This window comes from Hippocampus bargibanti, linkage group LG06 (assembly GCF_051943395.1).
Source record: "Hippocampus bargibanti isolate YZ-2025 linkage group LG06, ASM5194339v1, whole genome shotgun sequence".
Taxonomy (NCBI): Eukaryota; Metazoa; Chordata; class Actinopteri; order Syngnathiformes; family Syngnathidae; genus Hippocampus; species Hippocampus bargibanti.
In genome coordinates this window covers 27,916,588-27,943,352 of record NC_142739.1, presented here as the reverse complement: position 1 = coordinate 27,943,352, position 26,765 = coordinate 27,916,588, and the positions used below count along the sequence as shown (strand labels likewise).

Genomic DNA, 26,765 nt, shown 5'->3' with positions numbered 1-26,765 from the left:
ATTCCGGAAGTCTTGTTTTTGAGTTGGTGACGAGTCCGTACGTGACGTCACTGAAGGAACGCCCCAGACCGAAAAAAGGACACATTGTAGTGGTCCTTCCATCACGTTAATGCTTGTTTGGTCTGAAAACCTCATGTTGCACCAAAAAGAGCCAGAAGAGGGCGACCAAGCTCCATGTAAGGAATTTATCAGCCTGTGGAAACGGGCTGATTAATTCCTCACAGGAGCACGAGTATTTTAGATGCTATACAACGTTTTTCTGATGTCAGTTAGGAACCAAAAAAGTGACGTCGGTTGTCATTTAAAACTACACAAAATATACCTTATTTTATGTATAATGAATTTGCTATTGCAATGCAATTAAAGAAATAAACTGTACTGTATAATAAAGTCGTTTTATTTATCTTTGTGATGGTCGTTGATGTAGTTGCCTCTTGATGATATCCGAGTGAAGTTGCCGTGCTTTTTCGGCGATAATACCCTCACTCACAATGTCCCCTGCTAGCTGCTTTTCGTTAATCCAAATCAACAGAAGTTTTTTAACCTCTTCTATTGCCTGAGACCGTTGCTTAGACAACACAGAAATACCCTTAGCCACACATAGCAATGGTCGACTTAGCATACTGGTACTGTGACGCTAAGTCACACAAACGTTCATGTTTTTCGATGATTTTTGGAAAATGATTGCTTGGAAAAGATTATGTGCCTTTTAGGTTCAACCTGAAACTTCACCATTAGGGTCTGTTATGTTTTTTTTTTTTTTTTTTTTTTGCTTGGGCTCTTGAATGCGTCTTTGTTTAGTTGCTATCATCTCCTCCTTACAGATTCCTCATGTGAAAATCGGTCCGGAGGAGACACCCCGGCTGCCGTACCTTCGTTTTGCCTCCGTTACCTTGTACCCCAGCAACGAAGACCTGAGCCTCGCCATTGGGGCTATCCTGCGCTCTTTCAGCTACCCCTCAGCCAGCCTGGTTTGCGCCAAGGCCGAATGTGAGTCATACGCCGAAAAGAAATCATGATTTTATTCTGTTCTGTTCTCCTTTCACATTTCTTGACCAATTTAAACCATTCAGAATATTTCCCAAATCAAAATATTCCCACATTGCAAAAACTCCATATCAGTCTTTTACAAATGCCCTGGTCTATTATTACGTGTTTATGCGGTTTAGACTTTAAAGTAGTTAAAAAGCGCTTGTTTTATAGACTTGGAACGGATTAAAAATTTTACATTGATTCTCATGGAAAGTGCGGTTTTGGTTTTTGAACAAATGGTTTTTCAAACAAGTTTTTGGAATGGATTATGGTTGAAAACCAAGGTATCACTATATTCAAATAACCCAAATTGACATTTATACAGACACTCCCCCACTTACAAACATTCAAGTTACGAATAATGGTACATGCGAACATTTTTTAATGACGCTTCCTGAAGACTCAAGGTCATATGTCGTCGTACTACAGTAGGTGTCAATATATTTTACGACTGTTAGAGCGTCTGTGTTTTATACTTGCCGTTCAGTGTTTGACTTCAACATACAAAATACAGGTAACATCCGACTTACGAGCAGCTCGACTTAAGACCACCTGTACTTTCGACTTACGACCATTACGGATTTCGACTTACGACTTTTTGAGCAATTAATCAGCCTGTGAAAACGGGCTGATTAATTTCTTACACGGAGCTTTGTCGCCATTTTCGGCCTCTTTTTAGTGCTACATTTTCCTTCCCTATTGCCTCAAAATGGCACAGAATAAATTATTTAATCGATTGCAAACACGTATGCTTTCCTCTTCAGAACTATTTGAATCATATCCATAACTGAATGAGTAACAATCTCCGAATCTGAAACCATTGTTTTGATTCTCCAGCAAGGCAAGACGTCTTGAGGTGACGCCACCAACAAGGGGGCGGGACTTTCTGAAACTGGCCACTTCCGGGTTCATTTTTTTTTTGCAGATTTGGGACACTTTAAGTCATTTTTATTGGTGTTTTGCATTTGACTAAAAATATCATCCTGCGTGTTTTGGGTTTTTTAGATGCTATAAAACGTTTTTCTGATGTCAATTAGGAAACAAAAAAAGTGATGTCGGTTGTCCCTTAAAACTGTCTGGTCCAGATATGATGGCGGGGGTGTGTCTAGAATTGATTATTTTCAGTGAGGGGAAAAATATGGTAATATATCAGGTTGCTATACTGTTGTACTGTTTTGTTGTTAATGCTGTAAGTGATTCATTCTTAAAACGTGCGTGTTTGTAACGGCTTTTTGTTGGACAGCGATCATAAAGTTGGGCTCATGCTGCGGGCTACCCCCCACCCCCACTCTCTTTTATTTATTATGTCCGTGCGCACATAATCCCGGGAGGCTAGTCCGACTGCGCTCATCCAATAATAAATATGAAGTTGGAATCCTTTGCAATTTTTTTTCCGGAAGGAAAAAATGACGAGAACTCTCAGGCAGCATGGGGGAATTCATTACAGAGCCATATTTTCTTATTTTTGAAAGAGCACATTATTGATTGATTATGCAATGGATTATTGGGATTGCAGAAGAATTCAAGGAGGGAGGCCACCCGGCGCGGGGGTGGCCACGGAAGTCTTGCGGACACCTAGTGAAAAAGTACAAACAAAAGCGTCACACAGAGCCGATCGTTATCCTCGGCCTTGAATGGAGGGAGCCCACGAGGCATCCCCGTGGCGTTTTCGGATTCCTTATCCGACCTTCATTGACTTCCGAAAAGCTTTTTTACAGCTTTCAGATCTTTAGATGATGGCGAAAGACGAGAAAGGCGGATGGGTGGGTTTTAAACTGAAAGGGGAATGCGGAAGTCGACCTCTCGGGATAAATGTCACGGAAAATTGAACATCGAAAATAGAACAAAAGCAGCACAAATTTATGTCAACACGTCGGCTTCTCATTTCGGAGGTTCTGGGTTCGAGTCTCAGTTTTAATGTTTTCTCCATGCTTTTTATTAAATTATGCACTCTAACATCTCATGTCTGCTCATATTACTTTGTTTTTTTTTAATATATATTTTTCATTTTATTTATATATATATATATATATATATATATATATATATATATATGTATATGTGTGTGTGTGTGTGTGTGTGTATATATATATACAGTAAAGTCTCGTTATATTGATATTCAAGGGAGTCCGAAAAAATATCGATATAACCGGGACTATCGATATATCCGACCCTGTTTGCATGTAATTTTCTCCGTGCGTGCGTAGAAATAGTATCGATATAACCGGGACTATCGATATATCCGATATCGATATAACGAGACTTTACTGTATATATATATATATATATATATATATATATATATATATATATATATATATGTATATATATATATGTATATATATATATATATAAGCACACAAATAAATACATAAATAAATAAAAATAATGAAAATACATCAATAAATCCTCACATAAATACATAAATAAAAAAAACAAAAAAATAACTACATAAATACTAACTAAAAATAACTACATGAATAAAATAAAAGAATAGATAATTTAAAATAAACAAGTAAATAAATAAAATAAAATAAATAAAAATATGGAATTAAAAATATACAAATAAAGAAATAGATAATTTAAAATAAATAAATAAAATAAAATAAATAAAAATATGTAATTAAAAATAAACAAGCACACAAATAAATACACAAATAAAAATACATGAATAAACAAACAACTAAAAATAAATAAATAAATAAATAAATAAATTACACAATTTAAAATGAATAAACATACATTATTTTAAATAAATAAATAGATAAATAAATAAATAAATAAATAAATAAATAAATAAGCTTGAAGAAATGATTGGATTCAAGGATGGAGCAGAACATATCTGACCCACGGGCCCTATTTTGCCCACCCCTGCCCTATCAGCTCACTGAACTGAAGTCTTTCACTCCCTTCCCTTGTTTCAGGAACACATAGCAGATTTTTCCATTTTTTCAGCTACATGCCGATACATTGAATGGGCTGATATTTCCAGCCCTTTTCAACCATTTACCCCCCCCCCCCCCCACACACACACACACACTCCCCATTCCACCCCCACAAGGTTATCACACAACAAGACGGTGACCCACTTGGCTGTGCTATCTTATCGCCATGGCGCCAGTTGCCATGGCTGCGGGAAAGGTGCTAACTGCCATTCAGCTTGTTGCACATTTAGTTGTTTTAGTTGGTCAAGCTCAAGTTAACCTTAATGAGGACTAGCGTGGTAGTAAAACGGCGTATACATGATGGCTTGCAGTCGCATGTTCTGGGTTCGAGTGGGTTTCCCGTAGCGAAGAAAAAGATGCATGTTTGATTTATTCAAGGCTGTAAATTGGCCTTTTGTCTGTGTGTCTGTGCGTGTGTTTGTATGACCAGTCTTGTGAGGACCACTAACATTTTATACCAGACGTAGTGAGGAGATTTTTGACAAGTGAGGACATTTTGGCCGGTCCTCCCAAGTTTTTCATTCTAAAGGCTTCTAGAGGGTCTATATATGCATCTGTTAAAGCTTCAGAGAGGTCCTTACAAATTCACCCAAAAATATATTTTTGGTGTGTATTTTCATTTCAGTTGGATACACACACTTTTTACTCACTGTGTGTGTTTGTGTGTGTGCGTGGTTAATGAGAGGAAAAAGTTCATACCACAAAACGTAAAACAATATTTTAACCAAATTCACTACAGGGGTGAGGACTTTGAATGTAGCCATTCAGAAACCTCACTCCTGCTGTTATTTCAGTTTCAAGTCCACTTTTTATTGCTTTGTTTTTACATAAGTTTAAGTGGGAAATGGGGCGACATTTAATGTTCAAATGTAACACTAGTTATTCTATAAACTTATCAGCAACTGTGGTCCTCACTGCTTATCTGGAGTTATCCGGACCTCACAAATCCTTTGATACAGGAATGTGTGTGTGCGTGTGTAATGTCACTTTGGATGAAAGTGTCATTGGCCGTTTGTTAGGCTGCCATTTGAGTCATTAGAGCTACCAGGGGCGGTGCTCCTTTTCTTAAATTTAATTTTATTTGTTATTTTTGGCAAGCAGCTCTTCTTGATGCACACAGCGACCATGAATTGTCTTCGCGAGTGAGAGCGTCTTTAAATGAGGCCAGCTGACATTGCGCTGATGACTTGACATGTGTCAATTTCTCTTCTAGGTTGACTCACACTTTGTTGTTGCCATTTATTCTTCTCTGATTAGCATCACATTTGTCCGGTTTTGCTATTACCAGATTGCATGCGCTATGCTTAACACATTTTATTGTTATTTTTTTCAATTTCCTGTTTTATGTCTAAATCGTTAGGATTGCACAACTGTCCATCTTTTTATGTTCCTGTTTTGTTTATTATTTTACTTTTTGTTGACCATCATGTGAAGTGCTTTGTTACAACTGTTGTGTTACAACTGTTGTGAAAGCCTCCCCCCGTCATGGCACCCCCTGTGCGGCTGCCTCTACAGCAGCTCCTAACCCTTTTTTAAATCCCTTACCGTACTTCTATTTTGTGTACTTATTTTATGCATAGAATACTTTCACCCCCCACCCATTTATATTTTACTGCTCTAGATTGCAAATTTCCCCATTGTGGGACTATTAACTGTGTCTTAGCTATTAGCTATATATTATGTAGCTAGCTAGCTTTCTATCGATTTGAGTTACTTCCGGATTGAGTGAATGCTAGCGCGTGTGGCTGCCGCTGCTCACCCACATAAAAACTTTCCTGTGACTGTAAAGTGACCTTGACAGTTTTGAATTAAATTTATTATTATTATTATTATTACAGTAAAGTCTCGTTATATCGATATCGGATATATCGATAGTCCCGGTTATATCGATACTATTTCTATGCACGCACGGAGAAAATGCATACAAACAGGGTCGGATATATCGATAGTCCCGGTTATATCGATATTTTTTCGGACTCCCTTGAATATCGATATAATGAGACTTTACTGTATTATTATTATTATTATTTGACCTTGACAGTTTTAAATTAAATTTATTCTTCTTCTTCTTATTATTATTATTATTTGACCTTGACAGTTTTAAATTAAATTTATTATTATTATTATTATTATTATTATTTGACCTTGACAGTTTTAAATTAAATGTATTATTATTATTATTATTATTATTATTTGACCTTGACAGTTTTAAATTAAATTTATTATTATTATTATTATTATTATTATTATTTTTTTATTATTATTATTATTATTATTTGACCTTGACAGTTTTAAATTAAATTTATTATTATTATTTATTATTATTATTATTATTATTCTTCTTATTATTATTATTATTATTTGACCTTGACAGTTTTAAATTAAATGTATTATTATTATTATTATTATTATTATTATTATTATTATTTTTATTATTATTATTATTAAATAAATCTGGTCTGCCGGTCGTGGTCGTAAGTTCGGGTTGTAAATCGGATGTTACATTTTTCATGCGTTCAATTTTCGGTTCTATGGTAATGATGACCATACAATGTCCCATTATTTGTCTTTGGCTCTTCTGACCCGTTTTCTTTTTTTTACTTTTGGGCATCACTGATGCCCATTTTATTTATGTTATTATTATTTTTTTGTTCTATGGTTGTCATCTCATCATCCATTGTATCCATCCCATTTAAAGCCTTTGTGCTCCTTTTTAACATTGCTCGTCCCTTCCTCCAGGCAGGAATTAATCCCCGGTCCGCTCTGTCAAATGTGAGCGAGAGCCGTCGACTATTTTCGGGTCATTTCCGACGCATCTTTTCTCCCTGGCCTGGCGAACGACGCGCTATCGTGAGACTAATTCCATTAGGCAGTCATCAGCGGATGAATGAGGTTGAGGACAGCGAGAGGGCAAGGTGTTGGCTGCAAAAAAAGGGATAGAAGAGAGGCTGAAAGACAACCGAAGGAAAAAAATGTGACACAAGCAGAGTGAGAGAAGAGAAGAGGCTGTAAAGTGCATTGATTTTTTTCTCCCCTCCGTGCTCAAACTAATTAAAGTTTTGGCGTGCTTCAGTGATTACCCCTCTGCTTACAGAGGCTTTCTCCCGCTGAAGGGCTGTATCCACAACCTCTCCATCCAGATGCAAGATGACGACAACCCCCCCACCCCCTAACCTCCCTGTACCACTTATTTACATCGCCGTCGGGTGCTTTACCATAGCGTTACAATTAGGCGGCGGCAAGAGTTGACTTTCCGGGTGAGGCTCGTTCCACGCACAGTGTCAAGTGACTCCCGACTGCCACTGGTTATGCTCATTACTCAAAGCAAGAAGTTTGCATGAAGAACGGTGGGGATGGGGGGAGGGAGCGAATCAACTCAAGTGCATGAATTTCTGTTTTTCGGCTCCTTTCTTGTAAGTCGTCTTTCGTTTTCCCAATTTTGTCTTTCCAAAATAAGAATCACAACGGCGCTCAGAGGAATGGGTGGTGTAATTGAGCTGTGACACAAACAGCCATTTGCAGAGGGCTGCAAGGCCTTTTCCTGGATAACCTACCTTATTTTTCCCTCTGCTATTTATTTATTTAGTTATTTAATTAGTTTTGTATTTATTGTGTATTTATATTTTATTTTTTCATTTTGTTGTATTTTTTTAATTTACAGTATTTTTTGGCATATTTATGTATTTATTTATATTTTTATTGGTTTTATTTATTTATTCATTTGTTTATTCATATTTTAGGATTTAATTATTGATGCTTTTTTATTTTAAATTGTTGATTTTATATTTTATTTTTTATTTTTATTTTTATTGCTGTAAAGTTTTCATCAGCCCTCAGCTTTACTTCTGTGAAGGCGTCAGACGTTTTGCTCCTCATCCGAAAAGCTTCGTCAGCGAACTAAAATTTAGCCGGTAGCTGTGGCCTATTTTATTTATTTTATTTATTTATTTGTTTATTTATGTGTATATTTATTTTTTATTTTTATTCATTTGTTTGTTTATTCTTATTATTGTATTTTTTTAATTATATGTTAATTTTAAATGTTACATTTTACATTTTTGATGGCTGATTTTTTTTCATATTTATTTTGTATTTTTATTTTTGTATTTATTCATCTGCTTATGTATTTATTTATTTATTTGTATATTTACCTATTTGTTTTATTTATTTGTTAATAATAATAAATTTTATTTTGTTTAATATTATTTTATTTATTAATATATTTATCTTAAATGTTTAATTTAAATTTGTCATTGTTGAGTTTTATTTTTATTTTTATTTATCTGCTCATTTTTCTATTTGTATATTTATTTATTATTTTTATTTTTTATTCATGTATATATTTGTTTATTCATTTATTCATGTATTTTCTCATGTTAGAAATATAATAGAAACGTAAGCCGCTCCCGTTTTCTAAACTGTGTTCTCTGTACAGACGACAGTCAAGCCGAGTGCTCATTTGCGCTTGATCGAATCCAACGGAATTGTACTGATGCGGCGCCGTGAATCATAGAAACGTGCACGAAACGATGTGGCGCGGTGGTTTATGAAGCCGTTTGGCAACTAGGGAACAATTCGACAAATAAAGACGCTTTGAGATGATGCCTGCCGCAGGAGGTTACTGTCAAATCAATCGTGAATACAATTACGCTTTGTGTATTTAAAACCAACAAACCAATTTGCCTTCTGGTAAGATAAGGAGCCATTGTACAAAACGCCATGGGTGAAGAAATGGCAGAGAGTCACACGCAATGGATAGTTGTTTATAGTTCCAGGCAATTTTTTTCTTCTCCTTGAAAAATAAATATTATTGCAATAATAATAATATACAGGTAATATCCAACTTACAACTAGCTCACTTACGAACACCCGTATTTATGACCACGACCTCCAGAACCTATTTTTACAATTTTAATTCTACGCCTGGCACCACACCGCGCTATCAGGCCGGCAACGTGTACGACAAATTATTCATATTTATTTCATTATATGTATATTTTTCTTTTCTTGACGGGGCTTAAAGGACAACCAAGGTCACTTTTTTGTTTCCTAACTGACATCAGAAAAACGTTTTATAGCATCTAAAATACTCAAAACACGCAGTATGATATATTTAGTGAAATGCAAAACACCAATAAAAATGACTTAGTGTCTAAAAAGTACTTCAATTTGAAACCGGAAGTGGCTAGTTTCAGAAGGTCCCTCCCCCATGTTCGTGGCGTCACGGCAAGAGGTCTTGCCTTGCTCGAGAATCAAAACAATAGATTCAGATTTGTAGAATATGCTTTCTTGTTACTCATCCAGTTATGAATATGATTCAAATAGTTCTGAAGAAGAAAGCATACATGTTTGCAATCGATTAAAGAATTTATTCCCTGTCATTTTGAGGCATCAGGGGTGGGAAATGTCGCACCCAAAAAAGGCAGAAAATGGCGACAAAGCCGTGTAAGGAATTAATCAGCCCGTTTCCACAGGCTGATTAATTCCTTACATAGAGCTTTGTCACCCTCTTCTGCCTCTTTTTGGTACTACACGACGTTTTCAGACCAAAGTACAGCAAAATGCATTGACGTGATGGAAGGACTGCTACAATGTGTTCTTTTTTCGGTCAGGGGCGTTCCTTCAGTGACGTAACGTACGGACTCGTCACCAACTCAAAAACAAGACTTCCGGAATATTCAGTGCGAGTCTTAAAACGTAAAATATAGCTATATGCTGTGGAATCTTTGTAAAATACGCTCAGTAGAAGTCATTTGAAGACATTTTACAAATTATGGATACAACTTGTCCGGAGACGTCGGTTGTCCTTTAAGGAAGACAAGATCAATAAAAATGAATTCATTACAACTGCATCAATGTAAATATGACACAGCTTTTGTTTTGATTTGTTTGATTGAAAAAAAAGAAACAATCAAGCGCTATCCGCCTTTTTGTTTTGCCGCATGATTACAGAACTCTTGTTTTCAAATGCACATCAAAAGTCAAAAGTTGTCATATTTGTAGCGTGAAAATAGCCATTTTCTCTTCCACTTGATTCCTGGCATTCGTGTTGTTACCATAGCGACCTCGGATCCTTTCGGTTACGCTGGCAACAACAAAATAACCAAGACAAAACAATGAACACTCTATCCTGGTATCAAATAAACCCTTCAGGAGGAATAAAATATTGATTTCATTTCACAACAGCTCACAAATCTACTCCCGGTCCCGACAACCGACAAACGCTTCTTTTTACTGAGCGTAGTTTTGAACACGCATAAGCCCTCAGCCCAGTGATATTTCACCATTTGAACGGTGGCTACGAGGCAGCCACCATTCTGCCTGGCGTACGCTGATAGAGACATTGATATGCAGCCTGACATGGCGTGTCGCTCTGCCTCAGGCCTGCTGCGATTGGAGGAACTGGTGCGGCGCTTCCTCATCTCCCGCGAGACGCTGTCAGTCAGGATGCTGGATGACAACCTGGACCCGACCCCGCTGCTGAAGGAGATCCGCGACGACAAAGTCGCCACCATCATCATCGACGCCAACGCCTCCCTCTCCTACCTCATCCTCAAGAAGGTCAAAGAGTACATACGCGCACCCACACACTGTACATTATTGACTCTTTTTCATGGCAGCCTTTCATTTGCAGTTCTGGATAGAAACCCTGGGGTGGGGGGTGGGGACAACGTGCAAAAAAATTATATTGTTATCGGGGCAAAGCAATAAATGTGTTGCGTTGGCGCCATTTTGTGACATCATGGTGCCAAAGGACTATGTTGATATTGAGGTGAGGAGCTTCACTTAACGTTTTGATGCTACCTGGTGGCATCTTGGTGCCGAGGGACTATGTTGATGTTGAGGTGAGGAGCTTTTTGTGTTTTGGCTGCACCTGGTGGCGTCCCAGAGCTATGGAACTATTTTAAAATTGAATGAGGAGCTTCATTTTAGTGTTTTGACAGCATTTTTTGGGACATCTTTGTGCCAGGGTACTACGTTGATGTTGAGGTGAGGAGCTTCTTGGCTTTTGGCTACACCTGGTGGCGTTTTGGTGCTAAAGAACTATTTACATATTCTATGAGGAGCTTTGTTGCAGTGCTTTCACATCATTTTTTGGAATCTTGGTGCCGAGGGACTATGTTGATGTTGAGGTGAGGAGCTTCTTGTCTTTTGGCTACACTCTGTGGTGTCTTGGTGCTATAGAACTATTTACATTTTGTATGAGGAGCTTCGTTTTAGTGCCTTTCCGTCATTTTTCTGGCCTCTTGGTGCCGAGGGACTATGTTGATGTTGAGGTGAGAAGCTTCTTGTCTTTTGGTGGCGTCTTGGTGCAAAAGAACCATTCTAAAATGGCGTGAGGAGCTTTGTTTCAGTGCTTTCATGTCATTTTGTGGCTTCTCGGCGCCAATGGACTTTGTTGATGTTAAGGTGAGGAATTTCATATTGTGTTTTGACAACATGTGGTGGGGCCTTAGTGCTAAGGAACTATGTTAAAATTGCACGAAGAGCTTCATTTTAAAGTTAGGCCATCGTCTTGTTTCATCTTGGTGTTGAGGAACTTTGTTGATGTTGAGGCAAGGAGCTTCAGGATATGTTTTACCTATATCTGATGGCATCTTGGTGCTATTGAACTATGTTAAAATTGCATGAGGAGCTTTGTATAATGCTTTACAGTCATTTTGTGTCATTTAGGTAACCCAGGGACTTTGTTGACATTGTATAAGACTCTTGTTTGTGTGTATTTGTCTTCTCAATGGGAATGCCGGATCATCAAGTGAGCTTATTATCCACAGAATAGTCAAAAGTTTTTAATTCCCTGCCAACTTCCCCGAGCTACACGCTTGCCCCAGTAAGCCGACGGAGGTCTATTTTTACCTTGGCAAGGCCCCCTGCGGGGGCCCACGTGGGTGAAAATAACGACAATTGGACATCTTCGCTTGGACACACAATACTTCCGAGCGGGAAATAGTTGCAGAGATTCGTGGGGACTCACTCGGGGCGCCCGTAAAGACGCCGTATGGTTCCTGTGATGTATGAAAATAATGATGAATGTACGAATCTTCTCCTGTCTTGTTCGCCGAACATCACTTCCTTTTTGCCCCCGATCTTTCATCTTCTCACCTGTCTCTTTTTTTTATTGTCTTTTTTTTTCCTCTCTCCCCCATTTTGTGCCGCAGGCGTCAGAGCTGGGGATGACATCACCGTTTTACAAGTACATCCTCACCACAATGGTAAGCGAACAGGTTATTTTTGTTCTTGTTTAGTTGTATTTTTAACTCAATCGGCGCCATTCACAAATGTATTCGGGAATTGAAAATATGAGGGCGAGCGCCATTTCCGAATTTCTTTTCTTCTTTGTTTTTTCATGTTTTGTCGTCACGAACGGGCCCAGATCTGGGCCACGTTTTGATTTTTTTTTAGTTTGCTTTTCCCCCCTCATTAATGACTTCATTAATGTTATTTTTTTTATAATCTTTAATTTCTTTTACTGTGTATTTTTGTAAAAATATTGAATATTTTTTTATTTTATTTTAGTAATCTCGAAAAAAATTCAACTCTCTTCCTTCTTTTTTTGCGATCTAGCTAGCTATCTAGTTGGCTATCTAGCTACTTAGCTGGCTACCTGACTATTTGCTATTTATTTGCTATCTATTAGCAATCTAGCTGGCTCGTTAGCTATTGAGCTAGCTATCTATTAGATTCCTTGTCAACATTTATTCTTTACTATTTGAACGTTGTCATCAAGTGACTTGTTTTGTGTGGAGTTTTGTGTGTGTTTTGTTTTGTGTGTGCACAATGCATTTCGGGTACATTGTTTGGTCTGAAAACTTCGTGTTGATCCGTGTTGATGGCGAAATTAGAAGGAAAACACATAAATAATGCGAGACAACTATTTGATTTCTATTTAACAATGTGCATTTTCTGGGACGCTACATTGCAGTTTTGACGCCTCAAAATGACACGGAATGACTTCTTTAATCGATTGCAAACATGTATGCTTTCCTCTTCGGAACTATTTGAATCATATTCATAACTGGATGAGTAACAAAAAAGCATCTTCTCTGAATCTGAAGCCATTGTTTTGATTCTGGAGCAAGGCAAGACGTCCTGGCGTGACGTCACGAGGTGGGGGCGGGATTTTCTGAAAATCCCCAATTCGCAGCTCATTTTGTTTCAGTTTTAGCACACTTTAAGTCATTTTTATTGGTGTTTTGCATTTGACTAAAAATATATTGGGTATTTTAGATGCTATAAAACGTTTTTCTGATGTCAGTTAGGAAACAAAAAAAATGGTGTCTGTTGTCCTTAATAACCGTAATAACTCCAAACGGTATTTTTCATGTTACAAGCGCAACACCCCCAAGTGCCATTTTGATTAGCATGATGTCCGCCAGCGCAAAATATATTCGCATTGCTCCCAAGAATCGAACCTGACAGGAGAACGACTGATTGCTCTGGACCAAACCATCTCTCTTCATTTATTATTATATTCTTTTTCTACTCGTTTCTACAGTTTTCATTTTGCAACGACAAAGAGAACAAAGGTTGTCCTCGTCTAGCTCCGAGGCCCTTTACCAGCGCACAAAATAAAAAAGCAAAAAGCGATGCAAAGCATGCTTTTTGGGGGAGAAATATGTGCGACGCGGGAACGTTTAGAGGACGGGCAAAGCCACACCGACGCCTCCCCTCCCTTTTTTTTTTTTTTTGCATTTCGATTAATGTGTCGCTTCATGCAGCCTTCACTCCGCCACCGCCTTTCATTCCCTCCATCGTACGCCCTCCGTACGTGCCTCACATGCTATTTAGATGTTGACGTGCGGCGGCGGCGCCGCGCAAATGTCACTCTTAAAAAAGCAACAATATCACGATTTTACGCCGCCGAGCTTCTCAAGAGCAACTTCAAAAGGCGAATCTGTTTGAAATGCTAGTTGTTGGTCAACCTCCATTTTTTTTTCCCCCCCGACCTGTTCCAGAGTTTATCAAACTGTCTAAACGAAAAAAAGGAAACTTTAAAGTCAAATTTGTGACAATTGGGTTGGTTTACTATCAATTGAATGAGTGTCTACTGAACATGTAGCAACAGTAATTTTATTACCTTAAAGTCTACAACCCCAAAAATGTATTTTTTTAAAGCAAATCGATCAGAATTGTGATGATATTTTGAGTCAGGAATGACTCCAATCACCATTAGCATAGCGGCTAATGCTAATTCCTTACCACAAATCTCAAACTCTTGGTCCTCCAGGGCCTCTAGCCACCCTGATTTTAATGTTTCATATATGATATTTGCTCCACGTATAATGCGTTGTGTAAAGCAGTGGTTATTTAAAAGTCCCGAGTTGTGTCAGGAATTACTCCAATCGCCATTAGCATAACGGCTAACGCCGATTCATCGATGCTAAACTTCAAGTCCCAAACTCTTGGTCCTCGAGGGCCTCGGTACACCCTGGTTTAAATGTTTCATATGTGATATTTTCTCCACGTACAGCACATTGTGTCCAGCGGTGGTTATTTAAAAGTCCTGAGTTGAGTCAGGCATGACTTCAAACGCCCTTAGCATAGCGGCTAACGCTAATTCATCACCGCTAAACCACAAGACTCAAACTCTTGGTCCTCAAAGTCCTCGGTCCACCCTGATTTAAGTGTTTTATATGTGATATCTGCTCCATGTACAGCCGTGGCTATTTAGAAGTCCTGAATTGAGTCAGGAATGACTTCAATCGCCCTTAGCATAGCGGCTAACACTATTCATCAGCGCTAAACCACAAGTCTCAAACTCTTGGTCCTCGAAGGTCTTTATCCACCCTGATTTAAATGTTTTATATCCGATATTTGCTCCATGTACAGTGCTTTGTATACAGCAGTGGTTGAGTCAGGAATGACTCCAATCACCCTTAGCATAGCGGTTAACGCTAATTCATCACCGCTAAACCACAAGTTTCAAACTCTTGGTCCTCGAGGGCCTCGGTCCACCCTGATTTAAGTGTTTTATATGTGATATCTGCTCCATGTACAGCCGTGGCTATTTAGAAGTCCTGAATTGAGTCAGGAATGACTTCAATCGCCCTTAGCATAGCGGCTAACACTATTCATCAGCGCTAAAACACAAGTCTCAAACTCTTGGTCCTCGAAGGTCTTTATCCACCCTGATTTAAATGTTTTGTATACGATATTTGTTCCATGTACAGTGCTTTGTATACAGCAGTGGTTGTTTAAAAGTCCTGAGTTGAGTCAGGAATGACTCCAATCACCCTTAGCATAGCGGTTAATGCTAATTCATCACCGCTAAACCACAAGTTTCAAACTCTTGGTCCTCGAGGGCCTCTATCCACCCTGGTTTAAATGTTTCCTTATTCTCAGACACCCAATTTAAATGATCAACTCATCAGCTAGCTTTTAAAAATGATCCCGACCATTTTAGGCGTGTAGGTGAAGGAGACATCTTAATAAAAACAGGCAAGACCGGTGACCCCTAGCACTGGCTCAACTATCAGTGAATGGAGTTCTGCCGTTAAGGTCGCACAAATAACACAGCGAGAGATTGCCGATGATTATAATGACAGTAAGAGATAGCAACTGAAGTTGTCGTCTCACTCAGTTGCCACTCTTCTCTTCTCCTTGTCGTCAAGCCTCTTCGAAGATAAGACGCTGTCACTCGCCGGCGTTCTCGTCACACTTGACTCTGAACTGTTTTACTCCTCAACTCGCGCTGTCAGCGGCGTCACTTGAAACTCACTCGTTGGCTTCTCGTAGGACTTCCCACTCATGAGACTGGATGACATCGTGAACGAGCAATCCAACGTCGTGGGCTTCTCCATGTTTAACACCACCCATCCTTTCTACCTGGAGTTCATCCGCAGCCTCAATCTGTCGTGGAACGAGGGCTGCCATCTTTCCTACCCCGGTCCGGCGGTGAGTGAAGCGTCAAATGGCCTTACGCTCAATTGCTGGTGTTCGCTAGTCACCGCGCTAGCTCTTGAGTTGATACATAGATTTTCAAGATAAACACTCGCAACATTACACGAACAATAATTTGCAGTCAAAATACATAAATACATAAATCTAAATAAACACATACATAAATACAGTAAATCTAAAAATCTTCTTTTTCTTCAGGGGTCGCCACAGCAAATCAATGTCCTCCCTCTAACACAGTTTTGTGCATCCTCTTCTCTCTCACCAGCTATAAATAAATAAATAAATAAATAAATAAATAAATAAATACAATTAAAAAAGAAATAAATAAAATAACTTTTAAAAAATAAATAATAAATAACAAATAAATACTAAATAATAAAAACATCCTAAATAATGAATAAATATTAAATAATAAATACATACTAAATAATAAATACGTCCTAAATAATAAATAAATATTAAATAATAAATACTAAATAATAAATACTAAATAATAAATAATAAATAAATAGTAAGTAAATAGTAAATAAATAGTAAATAATAAATAAATAGAAAATAAATAGTAAATAAATAGTAACTAAATAGTAGATAAATAGTAAATAAATAATAATTAAATAATGCATGAATAATACATAAATACTACAAAAATAATAAATTAATGTATTTTTAATAAATTAATAATACACAAATAATAGATATATAATAAATAAATAAGAAAGAGAAAGAAAGAAAGAAAGAAGAAAAATAAATAAATACATATACATGACGAACGAACAACTAACTAAATAAATACACAAACAAATACATGAAAAAGTAAATGACAAAATACATAAATGAATGAATGAATAAATAAATGAACAAATGAATGAATGAATGAATAAATGATTGAATAAACCAATAAATGAATAAATACATGAATAAATAGATAAACAAATGAATAAATGAATGGATAATGACTAAATGAATGAATAAAATATGCAATTCATAGCCATGAAGAGGCGTCTTGTTTCACTCATTCACCACCATGAATGTTTATATTCCTCGATCGGAATCCAACTGTTTACTGCAACGAGGTAACATGCTTACAATTTAGCAAAAAGAAAACAAAAAATGCAAATACTTTCAATAATCATATGAATAGCGATCGTACCTTATATTGCCGTTATAACACCAACCACAATATTTTTTCTCTCAAAAAACAGCCACACTCAAATATATCTTCAGTTCACTACCGATTTTCACTTTTATAGTTTTTAAAAATCATAATTAAAAAAACCATCAAGATCCCCAATCTTGAGGCAGCGTGAGAAGTGACATCCACTGAAAAACTTTACATCTACATCACAGGTGTCAAAGTCAAGGCCTGCGGGCCAAATCCGGCCCGCCACATCATTTTTTTTCGGCCCGCGAAAGCAAATCAAACTTGTTAAATTCCATGATGATTGCTAAAATCTGAGCAAAAATGTCATATTTTTGGATGTCAACCCCAATAAAAGTCATTATTCTTGACTTCAGATTTGAAAACGAGTTATTCATTAATTTGCTGTGTGCTCTATATGTAATATTTGAAGGGATTTAAACATTCTAATGGCTTCCCCAAATTCACAACGGCCCTCGAGAGGAAACCATAACTACAATATGGCCCGCGGCAAAAAATGACTTTGACACCCCTGATCTACATTTACAAACACATAAAAAATGTGGAATCTCTTTTCAACACTAAATACGCCTATGTAAACTTTTGCCACCCCTAGGCACTATCTTTAATATTCTGACATCTGGCGCACCCCCCACCCCTACGCACACACCTGAGAAAAACGTCCAACCAAAGCTCACGAACCGCCACTGTCGACTTTGGCGCTTCAATATGATGTGAAGATGCGACGTGATGTATTGTACTTGTATGTGAAAAAAATATTGATCTGTCCATCTATACTCCCCCATCCTCCCTACCCCTTCACATCCATTTTCTCCTCCCCCCTCCCCCCATCCCCCGATCATGTGACTTTTCTTCCCTGCTCTCCAACCAATTACGCGCCCCCGCGCACTCACTCTTGCTCCCGCAGCTGTCCTCAGCGCTGATGTTTGATGCGGTGCACGTGGTGGTGGGGGCGGTGAAGGAGCTGAACCGCAGCCAGGAAATCGGCGTGAAACCGCTCAGCTGTACCTCGCCTCAGATCTGGCAACACGGGACCAGTCTGATGAACTACCTGCGCATGGTAGGCACGCACGTACAAACACGGCGAATAAACACTCGTGGGAGTTGCGTTGTTTCATGTGGATCGCGCCAAAGACCCTCCGCTTGGGGGGGGGGGGATTTTGCCAGATTCGAAGGGAATAAAATCAATGCACCGCACGCCGTCGAACTTTAAAAGTCTTTGAGCGTGGAGTAAAACGCAGACAGGACTACGCCAACAACTTGTACCCGATCCGACGGTTTGAAAGCATGAACTCAGAACCCGTTTCACTCTATCTCTTCTGCCTGACCAATAGTTGGTGTGTAGACAGCGAGCTTAACAATCTTCCAATAAAAAACACGAAGATGAGAATCCACCGTTTAGTATTTTTATGGAAGTTTTTCTTGTAAAACTGCATACAAACAGAAAAAGACTACGAATGTTGTACAGCATCCAGTTATACAGTGAGACCTCAACTTACAAACACCTTATCTTACAAACTTTTCGTCTTACAAACGTCAAATTTCTGAAAATTAAACCTTATAATAAGCACTATTTTCATAATACACACCCACCACGGCTGGCGGAGTGATCTTCGGCGGAAGCACACGACCGAACAGCACCAGAGGTTAAGTTACCAACAGTCCTTATGGAAGGTGCCTCTCCTTCCATAAGTCATCAACGACCATCAAAAAGGTAAATAAAACTTTATTTTACAGCACAGTTTATTTCTTTAATTACAGTCCTCATGTAATGCGCCTCTCTTTCCAAACAGCAATTCCCTTTGACCTTCGACCTCCAACGCCATTCCATCAAGCTATAAATGACCATCACAAATGTAAATAAAGTGACTTTATGATACAATGCAGTGTATTTCTTTCATTACAATACAATAGCACATTTATTATACATAGAATAAGGTATGTTGTGTGTAGTTTTAAGGCTTATTTTGTTGAAAAGTATATTTTATGGAAACCCGGGAACGGATTATTCCCATTTTAATGGTTTCCTATGGGAATTTTTTTTTTGAGATACATACTTTTCGCCTTACACACTCTGTCTGGGAACCAATTAAGTTCGTAAGTTGAGGTCTCACTGTACATATAAAATTACATTAATGTAACAGGCCTACTCTCTAACTCATTCAACGATTCTATGAAAAGCATGTGAAATTCTTAACTGACGAAATATAGAGGTAGGCTTATATTATTTTATTTTTTGCTATTTTCGCTAGCTTCGAAGCTGTCCAACCTTTTCATCGATTTCATGTCTTGAATTTTATTTCATAAGCAGAAGCAATATTTTCCTCCGGAGGCGTTTCATAACTTGAACATTTTGTATGAAGAGACGTCCGTAAGTAGAGTTAGCACTCCACCTATTTTTTTTCTTCTTTTTCTCAGATTAAATCATATAGAGCACTTGTTGCCATGCTGTCATGATTATGATGATTTGTGAGCACTTGCTGGCTGATTAATGAGAATGAATGGCGGCTTCATTATCATCCTCATCTCATCTTGCATGTGGCCTCATTTATGAAGACGACGAGGTGTTGGAGCGCCATCACTCATTGCCCGTCGCCCCCCCCCCCCCCTCACTCCTCCGCCCCCTCCACCGGCCAGACATCTGTCCATGTTAGTCAACATCACGGTGAGCTCCATCCTTCCAGATTCCTCATCCGACTTTGAAGTTCATTTGCTAGAGTTTTCTTGTACCTTGTTTGTCATCATCGAATCGAAAGTGCCGATCCATGTACCGAATCCTTTCGTTTCATGTTCGCTCTTGACGTTTTTCATTCTCACAGGACGGGGTTAAAATATTGAGCGTCGATAATGATGATAATGATGATGGTGATAATTCTTCCCTTGATAAGCTATTGATGGACTGCAGGCAAATATTGATGATTGTGTTAAGCCGCCATGACAAACACATTGTCTTGTTTACCTGAGTGAATTGAAATCCTGAACGTCACGGTGATGTCTGCGTTTGTAGTCATCTGAGAAGTTTGCGTATGAAGTAAAACCATATAGGAGCGAAATTTCAATTTTTCAGTGTAGTACAAACAGTACAATTTGAGCGATCTCGCGGACACAGCAAGTTATTGCAGAGGTCAAAGTTGGCTTTATTGTCAAATATGCTAATATGCATGACATACAGCATAGATAAAAAGCAAAGCACTTATAATGACTTTAACAAACATAATAAACACGAAAACACTGCTGCGTGTTCAAATAAGAATTGCTTTGAAAAGTCGGGTAGAATTTGTAAACAATTCAAGTGAAAAATGAAGCGATTGGATTGGATTCGCCTTTATGGAGAAATTTACATTTCACAGCAGCAAAGTGATGAAAGGAAGCGGAAAGGAAAGGAAGAAGTCGAAAAACAAAATCAAGGAGCTGCTTTCAAGGCAGCAGGTCTTGATGGGCCATCTTGAAATTAAAAGAACATAAGATGACTACACGACACAAACTTTAAAAAAAATGCAGTGTTTTCACCACAAGTGAAATAAATGACATTTTCTTCGTTTTAGTTTCCTTTCCTCATTATGTTGTTTCTGCCAGGTGGAGTACGACGGCCTGACGGGGCACGTGGAGTTCAACAGTAAAGGTCAGAGGACCAACTATACCCTGTGGATCCTGGAGAAACACAGAGGAGGCCACAAGGAGGTCAGCAGTTAACTGTTTTTTTGTTTTTTGTTTTTTTTTTGTGGGGAAGAGGGTCATGTCACCATCAGGCCACCATGCGCCGCCGGCTCTTTGGCTGGTATTTGCAAGTCACCTGTGTACTTTCCAAAATGCAACGGGAGTATTGGGGTCGACAACCTGAAATACAGACGCTCCCCTACTTACGAACATTCGAGTTACGAAATTGCCAAACGAACCTTCGTTTGGCAATTTGTATACTCGGCATGGCAGCCAATCAGAAGCCTGTTTCGTGCTTTGGACTATACCGTGATTGTGAAGTGTACTTGAAAATTTTGAAAGGTTCGTTTGGCAATTTGCATACTCGGCACGGCAGCCAATCAGAAGCCTGTTTCGTGCTTCGGACTATACAATGACTGTAAGGTGTACTTGAAAGTTTTGAACGGTTCGTTTGTCAATTTGCATACTCGGCACGGCAGCCAATCAGAAGCCTGTTTCGTGCTTCGGACTATACCGTGACTGTGAAGTGTACTTGAAAATTTTAAAAGGTTCGTTTGGCAATTTGCATACTCGGCACGGCAGCCAATCAGAAGCCTGTTTCGTGCTTCAGACTATACCGTGACTGTAACGTGTACTTGAAAGTTTTGAAAGACGCTTAGAAAGAGGATGCACGTGGCTTTTAGCAGGCAACGCAAACATTGCATTGTGGGTAGCCGACAACTTCTTCGAGAAATAAATAGATAAATAAATAAATCGTAAATAATTTTTTTTTTTTCAAATCAAATGTTTGTTTTCTTCAATAAAGCAAAAGCTACAAGTCACAGTATAGTCCGACGCACAAAACTGGCTTCGGAACATGGCTACCATGCCGAGTATGCAAAACGAACGTTCGTTTGGCAATTTGCATACTTGGCACGGCAGCCATTTCAGAAGCCTGTTTTGTGCTTCGGACTATACCATGACTGTAAAGTGTACTTGAGAGTTTTGAAAGCCGCTTAGAAAGCGGAGTCCACGTGGCAGACAACGCAAAGCAAACATTGCATTTTGCAACATGACGACAAACGACAACTGGAGCAAAATCTTCAGCAAGGGATATTTACCATAAATTAAGCAAGGGAGCATTTGTGGTAGGTACTTCCTTAATTTAAAAAAAATCCTTTATACAGTGAGACCTCAACTTACAAACTTAATTGGTTCCCAGACAGAGTGTGTAAGGCGAAAAGTGTGTATCTCCAAAAAAAAATTCCCATAGGAAACCATTAAAATGGGAATAATCCGTTCCCGGGTTTCCATAAAATATACTTTTCAACTAAATAAGCCTTAAAACTACACACAACATACCTTATTTTATGTATAATAAATGTGCTATTGTATTGTAATGAAAGAAATGCACTGGATTGTATCATAAAGTCACTTTATTTACATTTGTGATGGTCATTGATGGCTTGATGGAATGGCGTTGGAGGTCGAAGGTCAAAGGGAATCGCTGTTTGGAAAGAGAGGCGCATTACATGACGAATGTAATTAAAGAAATAAACTGTGCTGTAAAATAAAGTTTTATTGACCTTTTTGATGGTCGTTGATGGCTTATGGAAGGAGAGTCACGTTCCTTAAGGACTGTTGGTAACTTAACCTCTGGTGCTGTTCGGTCGTGTGCTTCCGCCGAAGATCACTCCGCCAGCCGTGCGTGGTGGGTGTGTATGATGAAAATAGTGCTTATTATAAGGTTTAATTTTCATAAATTTGACGTTTGTAAGACAAAAAGTTTGTAAGTTGAGGTGTTTGTAAGTTGAGGTCTCACTGTACTTCGCAACAATGTTTTTTTTATTTTTTTGCGATTAGTCATCTTATTGTGTTTCAAGTTGTGAAAAATGGGGCAGGCAACTTTATGGCCAGGCAGGCAACTTTTCAGTTGTCTGCCCTGGTGTCCGCTAACTTTTTGTCATGAGTTTCAGACACTGCTTACGGGCTCAGTTTTCCAAAAATTCCAAAGGCAGTCCCGCATGCCTATTAAACATGAATGTTCACTAAGATGATGGTGCCGATGAAATTTGCCATTATTTGGCCTAAGAATAATTTCGGTATCGAACGAAAGCGATTTTAAGTCTGCCTTTGAAAGTCTCACTTCTTTCTGGACGCTAAGGCAATTTTATTACATCAAGGGCATTTTTTTTTCTTCTTTATCATCCAACACTTTTGTAACGATTCCCTGCAGTTTCTTCATTTCACTAACGACTTTAGGGAGCTGAGGATGAACTGCAGCCGCATTCAGGGTTGGCTAATAAATCAGAATAATCATTATCATCCACTCCTCGACGAATGTGAATGTTTGTGTGTGTGTGTGTGTGTGTGTGTGTGCGTGTGCGTGTGCGTGTGTGTGTGTGTGTGTGTGTGTGTGTGTGTGTGTGTGTGTGTGTGTGTGTGTGTGTTTTAAAGCGATAATCCCCATGACCTTCAACAAAAGAGGCTTGTGGTTTTTGTTTATTTTTCTTTTTTGTATTTGATCTACTGGCCCGGAGCCCCAAAATATATTTGTCAAGCCAGCGTGCCACCAAACTGACCAGCCGTGTCCTTTCATAGGCGGGATTAAATGAAGCCCGAGTACACACACACACACACACACACACACACACACACATATATGGGCGCCGCGCTTCATTGAACGGATGAGGCTACTTTTCTCTGCCGCTCGATGGGGCCGCTCATTTACGCGGCGCCCCCGCGTTTAGCGCCAAATGCCAGTTGATAAAACGGCGCTGTTCTTTAATTTGGCGTCTCACTTGTCACAATTAACGTTCAGGCTCGGCGGCAGGATGAAATGTCAGAGTGGGGATGAAAGGAACGGAAAAAACTAGGGTTATCTTTTTTTTTTTATGTGTTTTATTTATTTTGTGTATTTTATTTGTTATATGTATTGTATTTATTTATTCGTTCATTTGTCTTGTGTTTTTTGTTTGTTGATGGATAAATGTATTTTGTCTGTATTTGTTTGTTTCTAGATATCCTATACACCAGGGGTGTCAAAGTCATTTTTGCCGCGGGCCACATTGTAGTTATGGTTTCCTCTCGAGGGCCGTTATAAATTTGGGGAACCCATTAGAATGTTTAAATCCCTTCAAATATTACATATAGAGCACACAGCAAATTAATGAATAACTCATTTTCAAATCTGAAGTCAAGAATAATGACTTTTATTGTGGTTGACATCCAAAAATATGACATTTTGGCTCAGATTTTAGCAATCATCATGGAATTTAACAAGTTTGATTTGCTTTCGCGGGCCGAAAAAAATGATGTGGCGGGCCGGATTTGGCCCCCGGGCCTTGACTTTGACACCTGCGCTATACACTCTCTCTCTCTCTCTCTCTATATATATATATATATCTATATATATATATATATATATATATATATATATATATATATATATATATATATATATATATATATATATGTATATATGTATATATGTATCTATTGTCTATTTATTTGGTTATTTAGTCTTTTTTTTGTTTTGTTTATGTGTGTATTTATTTATCCGTTTATATGTTTCTAGATATGCTTATTTATATTTATATGCTTGTTTATTTATTTATGTGTTTGTTCATTTTATGTATTTATTTTTATATATGCCAATTTTAAAATTATTTTATATATGCTTATTTATTCATATATTGTCCTATTTGTTTGTTTATTTATTATTTTTTTAAATAATGCAGGCAATGGTGTGCTGTTGCATCTGAAAAACAACTGCTTTCATTCACCGCCGTTGCACACCGCTGCAGCCGGTTTGAACGTAATGGCACACTTATGTACTTAAGTGACTTTAGCGTCACATAAAAGTGAAATACGTCAAAAGACGGCAGTGGTGAAAAAAGACATTGCGCCATGTGAATTGATTTGTTTGTAATCAAAGGATGCCGCATAGCCGCATTTTTGGAGGAGGGCCCCCATTGGGGTCAATTAAAGCAATGCGCGCATACTGTTTATGACGGCTGACAAAGGTGGTTAGCATTGCAAAGGTTCTCTGTTTAATAGCCCGATAGAGTCAACAAATGCTACTAATGATGTTTCGCATTCGTCAAGATTCACAAATCACGTGACCCCAAAAATGCAGGCAGGAGGGAGTAGAAGGGTGTATTTTACAAATCATATTAAATAAAGCCAGCAGGAACAAAATCTCAAACAACAAAGTCATCAAAATAATATTAATAATAATAATAATACATTTAATTTATCAGCACCTTTCAAAACTCTCAAGGTCACTTTTTCGTCACAGGATGAGTTTTTCTGTGGGTGAGCAGCGGCAGCCACATGCGCCAGCGTTCACTCAACCGGGAATAACTCAAATAGATCAAGTTCGCTAGCTAGCGAGCAGATAACTAATAGATAGCTAGCTAGCTAGCTAGTTGGACAGCTCATCGATCGCAACTAGATGATAGCTCGGTAGCAGCAACCTTGACTCATTTTTTTTCTGAGACGACGCCATGGTCAAGTTAGCTAGCTAGCTAATAGATAACTACAGTAAAGTCTCGTTATATCGATATCAGCTATATCGATAGTCCCGGTTATATCGATACTATTTCTATGCACGCACGGAGAAAATTACATGCAAACAGGGTCGGATATATCGATAGTCCCGGTTATATCGATATTTTTTCGGACTCCCTTGAATATCGATATAACGAGACTTTACTGTAATAGATAACTAATATTTTTCTGTGGGTGAGCAGCGGCAGCCACACTCGCCAGCGTTCACTCAACCCGGAAGTAGCTCGGATAGAATCGTAAGAAAAATTGATAGAAAGCTTGCTAGCAAGCCCATAGATAGCTATTAGCTTGCCAGCTACATAGCTAGCCAGCCAGATAGCTATTGTACGGTATTACAGAAAAGACAAAGAGAACTGACTTGGGACAATATTTCTTAGTAATGTCTCCATAAACAAATGTAAAAAGAACAAAAAAAAAACATGACAACACAAAGACACAGAAAACAAGGTCATCAGAACAAAAAGGTCCAAAGTAGCAAACAAAACCATGAATAAAACGTGATAAGACGAAACAGGGCCCGACAGTGCCACCCGTTGGTCACAAACCGAAACGTGCGATCGGGTCAACCCTTCGCCGTTTTCATTTGATGATGCCGCTTTGGAGAGCCCTGTTGTACCCTGTGAGTGTGTGCATTTTATGCACAAAAACATGGGTGAACGATGAGTGAAAAGTCTAACTTGAGAGTGAACAAATATTACATTGATTACATAATATCAACAGAAAAAATGTGAATGTGAAGCTATTGTTTTGTTTTGTTTTCAGTTTTTTTTTAAAGAGGCTAGCAAAATACCAAAAAAATCATTTTTATCCAACAATTTTCTCACTTTAAGCCACCGATGGAATTGCGGGAGTTTCTTGCTCCTCCCAAAAAAAATTGTCAACCTGTTCATCCAATCAAATGTCCTCGTTTTGGCAAAACCGGAAGTTAAAAGGAATTGGTCTAAATCTCGAAGTCAAAAACTGTTCTGAAACATAAGTACCGGTACTCTAGTAAATTGCAGACGCACCTTTGCTGTACACTGTCATGTATTTAACGATTGAACACAACACCACTACTTGTGTTCAGTTGAAAAAGAAAATGTAGAACATTTAGCTTACAGCTAACTAACAATCAGCAAGCTAGGCTAACTAATAGCATGTTTGTCAGGGTGCTCTACACCTTCATGTATTTAATGATTGAACATAACACCACGACTCGTGTTCAGTTGAGAAGGAAAACAGACCATTTAGCTTAACCAACCATCGGCAAGCTAGGCTAATGAATAGCATCTTTGTCAGGGTGCTGTACACCTTCATGTACTAAATGATTGAACACAACACCACTATTTGTGTTCAGTTGAAAAAGAAAACATAGACTGATTAGCTTAATGCTAACCAGCCATCGGAAAGCTAGGCTAATGAATAGCATCTTTGTCAATGTATTGTACACCTTCATGTATTTAATGATTGAACACCACTACTTGTCTTCAGTTGAAAAAGAAGACAAAAACCATTTAGCTTAACGCGAACCAACCATCAGC

The 26,765-nt window shown here is 38.3% G+C and overlaps 1 protein-coding gene across 6 annotated transcripts in view; it reads left to right on the top strand.

Moving 5' to 3' along the window:
- Positions 1 to 26,765, top strand: part of grik5 (glutamate receptor, ionotropic, kainate 5) — a 148,281-nt gene that overhangs the window by 98,033 nt on the left and 23,483 nt on the right. For all 6 annotated transcript variants that reach the window (XM_088999663.1, XM_088999666.1, XM_088999661.1 and 3 more), the window contains 6 exons: positions 825 to 990; positions 10,360 to 10,538; positions 12,137 to 12,190; positions 15,714 to 15,872; positions 17,945 to 18,097; positions 20,614 to 20,718. In XM_088999663.1, coding sequence (XP_088855789.1) covers positions 825 to 990; positions 10,360 to 10,538; positions 12,137 to 12,190; positions 15,714 to 15,872; positions 17,945 to 18,097; positions 20,614 to 20,718 — 816 coding nt within the window. The remainder of the gene's footprint in view (positions 1 to 824; positions 991 to 10,359; positions 10,539 to 12,136; positions 12,191 to 15,713; positions 15,873 to 17,944; positions 18,098 to 20,613; positions 20,719 to 26,765) is intronic.